This window comes from Pelodiscus sinensis, unplaced genomic scaffold (genome assembly GCF_049634645.1).
Source record: "Pelodiscus sinensis isolate JC-2024 unplaced genomic scaffold, ASM4963464v1 ctg35, whole genome shotgun sequence".
Classification (NCBI taxonomy): domain Eukaryota; kingdom Metazoa; phylum Chordata; order Testudines; family Trionychidae; genus Pelodiscus; species Pelodiscus sinensis.
This window is the reverse complement of record NW_027465908.1, coordinates 2,211,639-2,225,985: the sequence shown is the minus strand read 5'-3', so window position 1 is coordinate 2,225,985 and position 14,347 is coordinate 2,211,639. Positions and strand designations below refer to the sequence as shown.

Genomic DNA, 14,347 nt, shown 5'->3' with positions numbered 1-14,347 from the left:
CGGGTAATGGTTAGCAGTAACCAGTTAACTGGTGCCTGGCCGAGCTGGAGTGACACGGTCAGCCAGTTAGGCATATAGTTTATCCGGTTAACATTTTAAATGGGATTTTACACCCCTAGTACGTTTATCTAGACTTCTCTTGATGGAACTACGGCTCCAGTTCAGCAAAGCACTTCAGCATGTTAGATAAGCCACATAATCGCCCCAGGTACATGTTACAAGTTTTGGTTTTATAACACCACAAAGCAAAATCCACCGCCCACATACACTACTGCACAGTTTTCAAAGGCTCATAACTCAGTGAAATCAAACACAAAACAAAACAGAGCACTGCCACCTTCAGAGATACGTACAGGCTACATTTCACCTTTTGGACCCTATTATTTGCACTATAGAGTTATTTAAAAGTTCTCTAGTATTCAAGTTTTTTTTAACAGTACATATACAAAAAACTGCTGAACAATTTCAGTTCCTCTTCCAGCTTTAGCTTACCTTGATTATTTTCAAACATTGAGAAAATTCTGCCAAACCAACAGTTTCAGAAAAGAAGCCACTTATGAGCCACTAAAAACAGGGAGCGAGCATGCAGACAGCTACGCAACTTTAACTAAAATGGCTGCAATTCATCTTAGATTTAAGGCTGCAATATTTTATATGTATACAACACGGTTCAACTCAGCAATTCTAACTTGCTTGACCAGTTGTTTAAAAACCCACTTATCAGCATAATGCAGCCATCTCTGGGGAGAAATACAGCAAGTGTAACAATATGCAGCACATAAGGTCCTTCCCTCCATTTTTCTTAACCAAAGTAATTTGCCTTGAAAGCACACTACAAACCTATTTGCTGCAGCCTTCCTGCCATCACCACCCCCAAGAATCTACTACTCATACCCAAAAGGCAAGTCAAGGTTTCTAGGCCTTAAAAGAGGTGGCATGAAAATTCCACCATGACACCCTCTGTGAAAAATACTATGGAAACCGACAACAAATGGTCTGGTAGCACTTTATAGACTAACAAAACATGTAATGGTATCATGAGCTTTCGTGGGCACAGCCCACTTCTTCAGATGACCGGAGTTAACAGACTAACTCGGCTACCCCCTGAAGCTATGGAAACCTAGCAACTCTATGTAGCATGTAGGGCTATGTCTACACAGCAGAGCTTAACTCGAAATAAGCTACATCAATTGCCTAGCTTCTTTCAAAATAGCTTATTTAGAAACTGGGAGCGTCTACACAGCACTTGTTTTGAAATCGAACACTCTTCCTCCAACTTCCCTTACTCCTCCTACAATGAGGGGTACAGGAGTTGCAGGAAGAAGTTCTCCAACTTGACATTATTTCAAAATAACTGCCTGTTTTGTAAATGCGGACCAAGTTATTTTGAAATAACACTAGTGTGGACGTACCCTTAGATGCTACAGTGATGAATGGTCTAGAACCGTGGTCACCAACCGGTAGATCTCAGGGGCTCTAAGAGTAGCTCTTGAGCCCTCTCTGAACTGCGCACCTGCGCAGTACATTTACATTAGATTTCCTCATGTAATGTAGGCGGGGCTTCAAGGAAGGGGCGGGGCAGTAGATCTTCGCCTGTTCTGAGATTTAAAAAGTGATCTTGGGTGTAAAAAGGTTGGAGACCACTGGTCTAGAAATACCTTAAAAGCGCCCCCTAGATGTATTGCAGAATCCAGGAGTGACCAAACATAATTACTTGGGGGAACTTTGACCAGGACTCTCCCATGAATGCTCTGCTCTTGTGAGAAGTCTTGCAGGATCTTTATTGTTCTAAAGTAGATTGTGGCTCAGTTTTAAAGACTCAGCCAAAACATCTCCTCCACAGGCCCAGTGCCCCCTAAACTATGCTAGGACATTGGATCAGGCGTTAGTGAATACCACCTACTGAATCCAACACCTCTCTTCCCTTGGCATTAGGGTTTTCACGGATATCTTCCATCCAAGTAGTAACAAAAACCAGTGCTGTTTAACTCAAGGGATCAGAAATCACTGTCTGACCTACTTACAGATGCGTCAGGTCTATTTTGGAAGGGAAGCCTTGATCACATTAGGGGGGCATTATCAAGTTATTCTTTATGCTCATAGTTTGCATCATTTCTTACCTTCTGCTACCACGGGTGTGGCTGTGGGAGGTGATGAAGCAGAGTGAAAGTGAGGAGCTTGGAAGTCCCACAAGAGACTCAAAACCTTATCAAAACATGTGCTCTCTCTCCAATCCCGATTGTTAGCAACCCCTGATTCAAGTGAAGTATTGACCTAGTACAATATGAATTCCACTGCATTGCTGAACTAAGCCTGGGACAATCCCATTTTCAATGCTGTGTATTTTGGCTTCCTATTCAGAGATTTCTACCTTATTATGTTTCATTGCTAATGGTCAGTTGCTAGCAATCTTGCTTTTATGCCTGCCTGGCAGCTCACTTACTTTCATGCCTTTGTTTGGGAATATCCTTCTCTAATGACCTGACAGCACAAAATGGACACAACTCGCCCTGTCAAAGAGAATCCCTTGAAAAATCTTCACTTAGAACATTTAACACTGTGTGGTAGGACTGTCCTTAAAAAACACTTTTTTTCCCCCAAAGGGGTTTACAATTTGTCCATCAAAATTTATTTCAGGTCAGCATTGGATACACAAAAAAACCTTCTACCTTAAAAAATAGATTAAAGATGTGGTTTAATTTGAAATACAAGCAAGAAACTGCAGACAGTATATGGTTTAAGAGGATTGATTGCTATAATACATTGACTATTAAGAGTCTACATATGGCTAACATCTACTGGGCAGAATAAGAACACAACTGTGTGTGTCACAAGCCCTACAGTGTCACAACTCACAGAGAATCTCTCTTTTGCCTCAAGCATTAGGGATTTGATGCTTTGCTGCAAAAGCTCTGGAGTTCTATGCCTTCTGTTCTATTAAATTCCAAGTGGCTGCAGCATACAGCAGAATGACAGCTGTGAAAGCCTTAGGACCTCACAAATGTGTTAACAGTATTTGGTGATGCTAGCTCTGGAAACAACAAAAAACCCTCTTTAGATTTTTGGCAGGAGTCCAGGTGGTGACCTATGCTCTGTTGCTCAAATGAGAGCAGCCTGACCAGATACCCTTTAGTTATTATTTAGCTTTTGCATTTAATACTGATGAACACAATTTAAAAATATGAAATCAGAGGAAGCCATCTGGACGAGTAATACAGGTAGGAGCTTCCTGAAATTACTCCCAGAGGAGGGAGTGTCCTTCGCTGAACCATTTAGCAACCCCACATTTCTGATCCAGACAGAGACTTAAGCTTTCTCAAAATTCAAGAAGGCCACATCTGTACAGGCCTGATGCAACACATTTTAAGGTCAGACTCCCATCTTTCCATCCCCTTCATTGTACTGGGGTTGTATTAGGTTGTTTTGGGGGTTGTATTGGGTCTTAAATAAAGGTGCAATAATAAGTGTTGTAACCTTTCATACAGTTTTAGTTGGCTTTATCAGGAAGAGATTTGTCAGCACAGATTCACCCGGTGCTGTCTTTCCGGGCCATGTAAGTGCTAACTAGATTTAGCACCTCTGCCAAATTGTCTGTGCAAAGGAAGAAGATATCTATGCCCTCCTCATCCACGCAAATAATTTAACTATGTACATCTCTCTCACAAACCTTTCTATGAAGCCAGGTTTCATCTCCAGACTGTAAATCTTGAAGTTCCTCAAGGGAGTATTATTCAGGAAGACGTCACCAATTAAGCCTACAAGAGCAATGAAAGTAATAAAAAGCTGAGAAGCAACTAAGCTGATGGATCTTCCTAGTTCAATAGAAGGAACAGCGGGATACGGAAAGTAGTCATGTTCTGCAATGGCGTTAGAGCGCATATGGTCCTATTGCTCATCCAGATTGAGCAGGGAATGTTGTTACACTTTGCCCTCTCCTCTCGCTCCTCTGTTTTTACTCACTGAGCTGGAAACCCCCTCCTAGCAGAAAGCCCTGCTGGCACACACAGCAGATTGAGTTTTTATTTGGCTGCCCATAGATGGATTTTTTTAAAGCAGCAGTTACTTCCCCAAGTCTCCAAAGAAAATGCAATATCCTGGTATCACTAATGCCTTGTACTGATCCAGTGCCTTTCATCCAAGGATCACAAAGCACCTCACAAACAAATTCAGCCTCATCCCCCTTACTGTGAGGTAGCTGAAATTATCCTCATTTGCAGGTGGGGGAAACTGGCACGGTATAAAGGTCACACAGAAGGGTTAGGGCAGAGCTGGGAACAGAACTCCTCTCTCCTGGCTTCACATCCAGACCAGTAACTACAAGATCATGGCTGAGAGTATCAAAGCCGTCCAGGGGATTAAGGCACACCTCTTCCACTAAAGAGAAGAAATAGTCTAATACCACTTTAAAGACTAACAAAACAAACTATGTGTTATTTTTAAAGTTTTTCCTGATACAGACTAACTCGGCTACCCCTCTGAAACAATTAAAGAGAAGGACGTGTATGTCTAAATTCACTAGCCTGCTCCCAATGTTTTGGCCTCTTATAAAACACAACCCAGGAGAGCTCCCAGTCCATATCTCTACTGGCATAAACATTTTAATGCATTCCACTGAGCAGGGCACTGGAGATTATCTTGCGCACCAAATCTCAGAGCTGAAACAGGGATCAGAAAGAATTCCTTTCCCCCACGTATGTCGTCACACAATTGAACTTGGACAGAGAAGAGGGACACCCCACCTTCATATGGACCACTGACTATTGGCAACTACTATAGGAATGGCAGGCTTTGTCACGGTTTTTAAGGTATGTCCATCCCCCATGACATGAGATATTTTCACCAACTGTCACATTTCACCACCAGCCTGGATAGGTTTGATCTTGTGGTCAAGAGGTGAACTACATCCTTTTATCAATCTCTCCCAAACCCACACTGTCTGCCTTTTACAGCTTGACTGTCAAGCCGCATAGCATCTGCCAGGCACAATGAAATTCTTTCATGCCTTCTTCATACCACTCAGTCCAATGCCCAGGATTTTAGCGTTCGGTCGGGGCTGTTTGCTTGTGAGGGGCAGGAGTCATTTTTTGAAACGTCCTCAGTGTTTGAAGTCCTCGCTAAAGAAAGACTCAAAACAAGACCTTTATCTGAGTTCTCAGCCCCATGCACCATCTTGGAAGGAAAGAGACAAGGTAACCTACCTTTCCGCTGCTCATTCAGCATAAGTCCATAATTGACACGCCCGCAGTTCTCTACCAATAACCTGAGCTTCCTGAAGCCCTGTAAAGAATGGAGCAGCCTCTGCTGAATCAGTGCATAGCCAAGTATCAGGCTGGGCAATGAGAAACATCAGCTGGGCTCACTCCGGAGGCAGGAGTGGGGAGCTTGTACCAGTAGCTTTGGTAGCTGTTAACAGGACCACACATTTCAGGAGTACGGACATGCCACAGCTGCAAGCAACCAAATCACTGAGGAACACTCAACCTTCTCGTGAAACTGTAATATTTTGCTGCTACATTTTACATGGTTGAAATGGTATGTAGGGCCAGGAACAGCGTGTGTCTGACACCACATAGGCTTTGAATGCACAGTTCTACCCACGAATCATGATCCTGACCTCCAATATTCCCTCCCACTCACCCAATGCTAGTCCTCGATGCCATGCACAGCTCTGCCAATACACATCTAGTTGCCATGCTACTCACACAGCCACTCTGTACCAAACTGTTGGCTGGTTCTGTGATGCTGGCGAGCATGAGCTCAGAACACAAGTGAGATCATCCAACTCATTTCACTTGTGACCTAAGAGAAGTAAAAAGACTGAAGCATGTTTTGTGCCTCCAAGCAAACAGCCTACAGGTCCTCAGTCAGCACAGGCAGGATCCTCTATGGCCCACAGTTCCATCTGATGCCTTGTCTGCAGTTTGTGGGTGTGGCAGGAAAGAGATTAAATTTAGCGCATCAGCTGTTGCTCTGGAGTGAACCTGCTGAGTGGAGTTTTGTCAAAATATTTCCCCATCTCAAAAGGATAGCTTGGCATTTTAAGCCATTCTCTACTCCAACTGTGGAGTCATTTCTGATTTGAGCACAACAGCCGCTCTGTGTCTCATGCTGCTGCATCACTGCTTTGAATGGAGCTGGCAGCAAACACACTTCTGGGCTCTGCATTTATGGTGGTGGTTTGAGCTGCGATTTTATTACCCACATTTTATTACTCTTCTGAGTGGTCTCACAGTACTCGCCTGTCCTTCAGGAACAGACAGCTCCACGGTGTTGTAATCAAGGTATCCAATGAACAGAGTGTTCACAAACACCTGCAGGAGAAGCAACAGCAGACAGTTCTTTCAGAATACAGGTGAACTAGACAATGGATCAGGGCCATATCAGGGAGAGGGGAAGCATTGTCCAACGGGAACCAGGACTCTCAGGTGTTATTCCCAGCTCTGCCACTGACTCATTCCCCAGTGTCGGGCAAATCAAGGCATTTCTAAAAACGCAGTGATTTCCTACCATTACCATTGGAGGATACATTTGAGCTGATGTTACAGGAGTTTAAAAAGACTTGAACCTTGAGCCTGGGATTGAGAGGGGATATAAGCTGGGCTCTGGCAATGAATAGCACAAGGGAATCATAATTCCGCTCAGGGAAAGCCTATCACCTTGACAGATTTCAGAGGGGCAGTCGTTAGTCTGTTTCAGCAAAAATCAAGGAGTCTGGAGGCACCTTAAAGACTAACTGATCTGTTAGGGCATAAGCTTTCACGAGATACACTTACTTCCTCAGGTGCTTGTGCTTGAAGTGAAAAGAGGCAGGAGAAGGAAATGGGAGAATATTATCAGTACTAATTAAATCGGGGGGGGGAGGGGAGAGGATGATGTGACTTCTCATTTCTGTTGGAGATGAGCCACATCCACCCTGATTTAATTAGCACTGATTACTCTCCCATCACTGTATCCCTGCCTTTCTTTCGCTTCAAGCATCTGAGGAAGCGAGTTGGCTCTCACAAAAGCTTATGTCCTAATACATTTGTTAGTCTTTAAGGTGTCACTGGACTCCTTGTTGCTTTTCCCAGCACCTTGGTTTGCAGCTGGCCTATTTCATGCCAACCACCACAGCCAAGCTATTTGACTTTCTGTAGCGCTAGAATTACAATGGCTCCGTATTCTTTACCTGTGCTCGGTCCCGGATGTGGTCCCTGGAATGCAGCTGTCCTCCGCCAGTTATGACCGTTTCGTAGAGAGTGTACCCATAGGCCTGCCCATTGCCATCATTCACTGGCAGGTTCTCCATGTTAACTGGGAACTCTGACCTAATGGGCTGCGAAGGAAGAAAAAGTAACTAGAAGAATCCTTTCTAAGGAGACAGGCTGCACATAGTCAGCGTCATTCAGCCCAGTAGCTACTGTGTCCCACAAACAAACATCTACACAAATCCTCAGCAAAAGCTGTCTCTTCAAGGCTCCTGGGGTACAAAACACTTTCAACTAAGTGACGAATTTAAACCCTGTGAGCACCATCCCTCTGGGTGGATGTCTAAGTCTTCATCAGATATAACTGTTCAATTATGGCTACTTCATGGCTTTCCTCGACAACCTGCCCCACTGCCTAAGGTTCTGAAAGCTTCTTCCATGCTGCGACTTAGACTCAGACTCATTACTTCTTGTTTGGGCCTGCCTGAACAATTAGAGTAACTGATCTCTGCTTTCCTAACACAGGAGGTAGTTTGGGTGTAATTGCTAGGGGCAGGGATCAGGACTCCTGTATGCTATTCCCGTCTCTCTTACTCTGTGACCTTGTGTTAAATTATTGACCCATCCTGTGAACAGGAAAATATCATTATCTCCATTTTACACTCCAAGGGACTAAGGACAGCAGAGAGTTTTGCAAAGCTCTCAAGTTCCCAGATGGAAGGACCTACAATGAGTGTGGAGTATTTGTAATTGGGGGGTGACAATTTGCAATACTAAGCATCCCAGATGCCAAATCCAGGCAGCCCAACGTTTTCCTTCTGGGTAAATAAATAGGAGTCCCTTATAGCATACTGAGCTGAGGTCTCTCTCATAAGACCTTAAAACACCGGTCCTCTCCCTGTGACATTAAAGATCACGTAGCACTTCAGAGAGAAATGGCTCTAGTATCCTTGGCCAGAACATACTATTTTCCTCCCCATCCTGTGCGTCACATGGTACACAAATGATTTGACTTCCTCCGCCCCAGAGGTGGCTGCCTTTCACTGTGTCTCTCTATACAAAGCTTGTGAAGCACCTTGAGGTCCTTCAGAATAGGATTATATTCTTTCATAGTGCAGTGGGTTTCTTTGCATCATCCTCTTAGCACACACTCCATTTCTAACGCCGGTACCTACCTCTACAATATAGGGCAGCGCTTCCCAAAGAGAGAGATACTGTGGCAGCTGGACTGTGCCATATGATGCTTTGCCTGTGACCACAGGAGGGAGGGGCAGAGGCTGCCCTGCAGTGCAGAAACAAGACATGTGTTATATTTTAGTTCTGCTAAACAGATGATACAGGAGGCGACAAGAGGGTTTAGGAGCTTCCCTGATTCTACCTCTTGACCACAGCTTTGCGCCTCTAGAAATATCTTTAATAAGCCTCCCAATGGGATCAAACCAAGCACTGCATCCACCTCAAAGAGAACTCACACAAAACTGAAGGCTGGGCCAAGGTTAGTGTATTTATCCACCTGTCGAACTCCAGAGAGAAGAGAATGCAAACAGGATCTGTACAACAAAAGCACCTCCCCAGATTTGCATTTATTTTAAGTTCGCTGTCATGACACATTTCCCCTGCATGCAGAGACTGTTAAAGGCATGCATCTTTCCTGCTGCTGGGAAGTCAGCTGAAAAGCCATTTCTGTAACAAGCTGCTTTACATCCCTAGGCCTCCCACGCTTCAGAAAGTAATTCCAGCTAATCACTGGGACAGATCCATGAGGGGAGCGGCAGGGATCCAGCGGAGACCCTTGGTGGCCAATTTGAAAGCTTCTCTGGTATAGCACATGCCAGCATTTAAGGGGTAGAGAAGCAGCTCGAAGGTTTGTCATCACCTATAATCTTGCTGAAGAGTTGACGGAGTTTGAAGAATTTGGATGTATAGTCGCCAGCTTCCGTCAGCACAGCATCATAATCTGGAAAACAAACAGGTGCCTGTTACAGAGCATCAGCAGCTTCAGGAAAATACTCAAGACACATTTTCATCTGTAAAAGTGCAGCAAGAGGTCAGAGCCAACAGGGTAATATTCCTATCTTAGGCCTTGCTGACACGAAGGCAATTTGTATCGGTATAGCTACTCTGATTAACTACCACCAGCACAGAGTTCCTTAATGCAGACGGGGCCTGAGACACTGTCCCATTGTGTGGAGAGACAGCTACTTAATGTAGAGGAGTTCTGAAGGTGGGCGTAAAATAAAAGTGAAGAGAAAGAGCTTGATCCCATACCTGCTGGTGGTACGGTCAAATTCTGACCCACACATTCACTTCTACCATGCTCTACTGAAGTCAAGGGCAACAATGCATGAAATCTGAGGACACAATAGAGTCCTTAACCAGTACCCCTCCACTCCCACATACCAGTACCACCTATTCTGCCATTATAGGTTTTCCCTACCGCATATAACTGACAAATAAAATACATTCCTAACTGTTATTGTAAGCCAAAGCTAAGGAGAAGAAACATGGACACATAACTCTGCACTTCCAATTACAGATTCAAATAGCAGCAAGCTCCATTCAGTCCTTCCTGTATCTAACACAAATAGTTTGAGGATAGTACCAGGCAGTAAAGGGATGAGGCCCCCTCACTGCTTTGCATTGTCCCAAACACCTTTCCTAAGAGCACAGAGATGCCTTAGCAAGAGTGTCCTCTTTCCCCTCGCTGCCGTAACTGTGTTGCCTGCTGGCTCTCCTCCCTGTTGTTGGTTGCACATTCCGAGGGTCCCATTCTGCATCTCTCCTTAACTGCATGTAGAATAAAGTCAAAAGTTCTGGTGCAAGACCTTTGGGATGAAAATTGCTGTAAGACGCTATTTAGATTTTTAGCAGTCAAAGCCAAACCACCGCCTACGTTGGTAACAAAAGTCTCTGGTCTTCCCTTAGTCACTGATTGAAAGAGAAGGGAGACACTATGAAGCAAACAGTGCCACTTGATGTTAACTATGTGTCTTTACCGCAGTGGTTTCTGACTCAATTATTAGCGAAGGGTTTCCCCAAACACTAGAATAAAACTGGAAATATGCAGTGTTAAAAGAAACCCTCTGTCACAGGCACACCATCTTCCCAGATGAGCAGAGATCAGGGGCTTTCTTCTCTTCTGTTTAGATGATGGTATTATGTTCATGCTATGTGCTCAGAGGCAGCACCTAGACCAGGGGTGGGTAATAATGTTTGAGGGGGGACACTCCAAGATTTTGGCAAGTGGTGAAGGGTTGCATTTTTCTATGGATGGGGTATGGGGTCTGGGACAGAGATTGGATCCAGAAGGGAGCTTGGGGTAGGGGACTGGGGTGCAGCAGGGGGAGTGGTGCCTGAGAGGGAGTTTGGATGAAGGAGGGGGTTATGATCTGGGGCAGGGGAATGGGGTCTGGGGTCCAGGAGGAGACATGGGTATGGGTGTAAGAGAGGATTCTGGCCTGGGGAAGGGGTACAGAAGGGGATGCAGGATCTGGGAGGGAGTTGTGACCTGGGGGATGATAGTGCAGGGGGTTTGGGAGGTGACCTGGGGCAGGGAGTTGGGATGCGGGAGGGGATGGTGCTCCAGATGCAGGCTCTGGTTGGGAGGCACTTATATAGGTGGCTCCCAGCCAGCAGCCCAGTGGTACTCTCAGAGGCAGGTCCCCTCCCTGTCTGCTGCAGTCCCAGAGATCAGAGCAGCTGGCTGCCTCGTGTGCCTCTCTGTACTGCACAAGCTGGGGGAGGAGGGAGGTTTCAGGCACTGTTTCCATGCCTAGCACAATCTCTCTGCTCCTACTGGCCACTTCCCATTGGCTGCCCCTACCCCCAGCACAATTTTTCAGCTCCCATTGGCTAGAGATGGCTGCCCCTGCATCCAGCACCAATGGGAAGTAGCCAATGGCAGCTGAAAGATTGAGCTGGGGGTAGGGGCAGTGCATGACTCTTCCCTCTTCCAGCTCCCACGCAGAGAGGCAGATGGAGCCTTGGAGCGGCTCCTTACCAGACAGTGTTTTTGTGAGGTGGCTGTAGGCCGGACTGAAAGGCTTGGAGGGCCACATCTTGCCCGCCCCGACCTAGCTCTTTCAAGAAAGTGATGCACATAGAGCTTTTCATCAGCTGCAGCTGGCCCAAAGATCATGCCCTTGGCTGCTGGCTTGCAATTGGCATGCAAGGCAGTGAATGAAAACTCACCATAACTTGTGACATCTGGCTTGTACTCATCAAAATCCAAAGCACCATTCATGAAGCCAAAGTTGGTGCCCCCATGGAACATATAGAGATTGATGGATGCTCCCATTTTGAGGACTTCTTCCACTGAATTCACCACATCTGTAAAGGAAAGAAGATGCCCAACAAGGATTTCAGGCAACACAAATCAAGAAGCTAGTGTAACAGAGTATGGACTAAACACGCCAACAGTCCAAGAATTTCAAATTGAGCATTTTGTTTACAATCACCCCCCTCTCCCAATGCTTTGATGAGCTCCATTTATGCCTGGGGTAACTCCAGTTACTTACAACTGCCTAAACATAGGGCAGCCTTGCCATTTGAAATGTTCTGCAGGAATAATTCGCACACACACTGTTCAAGAGAGGCTGCATTTCCAACTCATTGACCTTAGTGGGAATTCTGCCTAGGCAAGGACTTGATCTACCATATTGATGACACAGCTGCACAGGGAGGAGACATCTTATTTTAAATGCAATCTGTCATGACCAAATTATTTAAGTTTCCATTATTTTTTAAGATACATTCATTACCTTGCTTCTTAATGTATGAACTGAAATGGGACACAACCTTTTGGGAAGCAGTAGGTTTGCATGAGGTTTATGTTGACTGAATTACCCACAAAAAGGAAACCAATGTTGGCATGAAAACCAATTTGCTATGCATGTAATGTAATGACAGAACTACCACACAATCCTTGTGTCATTTTTACTACTTCTGTAGCATACGTATACAGAATAAAGTCACTTAAAATTGGCATAAGATAGGCAGCAAGGCACTGGGTTAGTTGCCAGGAGATCTGGGTCCTATTCCTGAATCTGCTCCCGCCTCCTTCTGCAGGCCTGCCTGCAGGAATGTGTGTGGAGGTAGGGGGCGCTTTTTTTGTAAATGTGGACCGCAATGTTTTAAAATGTAAAGGAGCTCCAAACAGTCATGCAATGGGTGTGCATAGGAAAGGTTAATGAAAAATGTGATGGAAACTGATTGGTAAAATCATTTTCTTATAACATATTTATACAGTAATAAAGGTTTTATAGAAATTACCTTCTGGGATCATGGCGGGCAGCACGGCCGCCACGGCCCCTCGCTCCCTCAGCCTCCTTTGCCTGCTGCACTACCTGCTTGGCGAGGCCAGCGTGGGGCTTCCAGCCTCCGAGGCAGAGCCTGGGCCGTTCCTCACGGGTGGGGGCATCATTCCCCCGGCCCTGCTGTGCTGCCACCAGCGCTGCACACACACAACCCCCCATAACACAGCACTCTCCATCCCCCTAACAGAGTGGTCCTCACATTTTTTGGCCCATGGCCCACCTGGCTCAAAGCAAACCTTTCTGTGGTCCACCAGTTGCTAATGGAAACTCACCGTTAATTACATAACGACAGTCAAGCCATTATGCTAGAGCTGCAGCTAGGGAGAATGGTTTCATTTAACCAGTAAGAAAGGAAATGTTAATTTAAATTATTAAACAGCACTTAAACTCTCTCATGGTAGTTTATCAAACTTCATTTTAAATAAAGTAAATAATTAATTTATGTCCAATACAAAAGGTTCCCATGTTTTATTTAGAGGAGGGGTGGGGAAACTTTTTTGGATCTGGGGCCCCACTGACCCATAGAAAAATCAGTTAGGGACCACCCAAGTGAGAAGCAAAAAAAACCCAAACGAACAAAACCTTCAAACCCCCCCAACCCTCACTGATGTGGCCCCCAACTGAGACACTTGGCTCCTCTGGCACTCCAGCTCCAATGGGGGTGGGAGAGGGATTGGGTGGATTGAGGTTCAGGGCTTTCCTTAGGCCAGGTTTCACTTCTGGGGCTCCAGAGTTGGTGAATTTTGTGGACCCCCCAAGGCTCTGGGTTTGGGACAAAAAAGGGGGTTCAGTGTGTGGGACAGGGCTGCCAGCGAGAGGAATGAGGGTGCACAATCTGGGTGAGAGGTGGAGTGCAGGAAGGGGTGAGGGTGTAAGGTCTGGATGGGAGGTAGGGTGCAGGACCAGGCTGGGAGCAGGGTGTCTGGCCTGAGGATGGGGGCAAGAGCAAGGGAAGATGCAGCACATGGCTAGAAGGGAAAGTGCAGGAGAAAGGGTGGGTGTAGAGTATCTGGCCAGGGGAGAGGGTGCAGAAGCAGGTTCGGGGTGTGGAGTCTCAGCATGTGGGAGAGGTCCAAGGGGACTGGGGTCTGAGCATGAGGAGGTGGGGGCACTTGTCTTTAGGTCCCATGCTGCTCCCAGGCACCACCACCTGCTGCTCCTATTGGCCAGATTCTGGCCAATGGGAGCAGTAGGGAAAACCTCCAGGCAGCGCGTCCACATGCTGCTGTTCCCCCAGCCGGGGAGGGAGAGTGCTTCACACAGCAAGGCTCAGGGCTTTGTCTCCTCCCACACCCCACCAGGAAGCCTGCATTTGCGCTCCAACCTTGTGGAGCTAGGGGGCGAGGGTGAGGCTGCAGTGCCAGCATGGGCTCCCCACTGTGGGGAAGTGGGGGGGCTGAGCTTGAGCCGCGCCCAGACGGTGGCCGTAGAGCCTCCTCTCACTTACTTGGGGGACCAGGGGAGGTGCATTAGCACCCTTTGCTCTCCCCTGCTTATGGGCCTGTTCTGTGACCTAGGCTAAGTCACTTCACCGCTCTGTGCCTCAGTTCCCCATCTATAAAATGAAGCTAATATGATTTCCTTAGCCACATGGGTGTTAGAAGGATATATTCATTAATGGTAGGGAGACACTCAGATTCTGTGGTGATAGGAGCCACATAAGTATGTAGATCATTAAAACAAAGCCATTTGACTTCTGTACATTTTAGAGCAGGTTGTGGTATTAAGTACCATGCAAAACTGAAAATTTAGCCAAGACGGTCTCAGAGTGGTCATTTTCACCAGTCCAGTATCAATTATTTTTGCCAATCTACAATACTGAGGTTCTTTCAAAACATCTTTCAA

The 14,347-nt window shown here is 46.1% G+C and overlaps 1 protein-coding gene across 3 annotated transcripts in view; it reads right to left on the bottom strand.

Moving 5' to 3' along the window:
• Positions 1–14,347, bottom strand: part of LOC142824442 (beta-galactosidase-1-like protein 2) — a 54,221-nt gene that overhangs the window by 6,540 nt on the left and 33,334 nt on the right. For all 3 annotated transcript variants that reach the window (XM_075916402.1, XM_075916400.1, XM_075916401.1), the window contains 7 exons: positions 11,379–11,516; positions 9,064–9,144; positions 8,363–8,469; positions 7,169–7,315; positions 6,240–6,311; positions 5,199–5,277; positions 3,668–3,755 (listed from right to left, as the gene is read on the bottom strand). In XM_075916402.1, the coding sequence (XP_075772517.1) occupies positions 3,668–3,755; positions 5,199–5,277; positions 6,240–6,311; positions 7,169–7,315; positions 8,363–8,469; positions 9,064–9,144; positions 11,379–11,516 (712 nt within the window). The remainder of the gene's footprint in view (positions 1–3,667; positions 3,756–5,198; positions 5,278–6,239; positions 6,312–7,168; positions 7,316–8,362; positions 8,470–9,063; positions 9,145–11,378; positions 11,517–14,347) is intronic.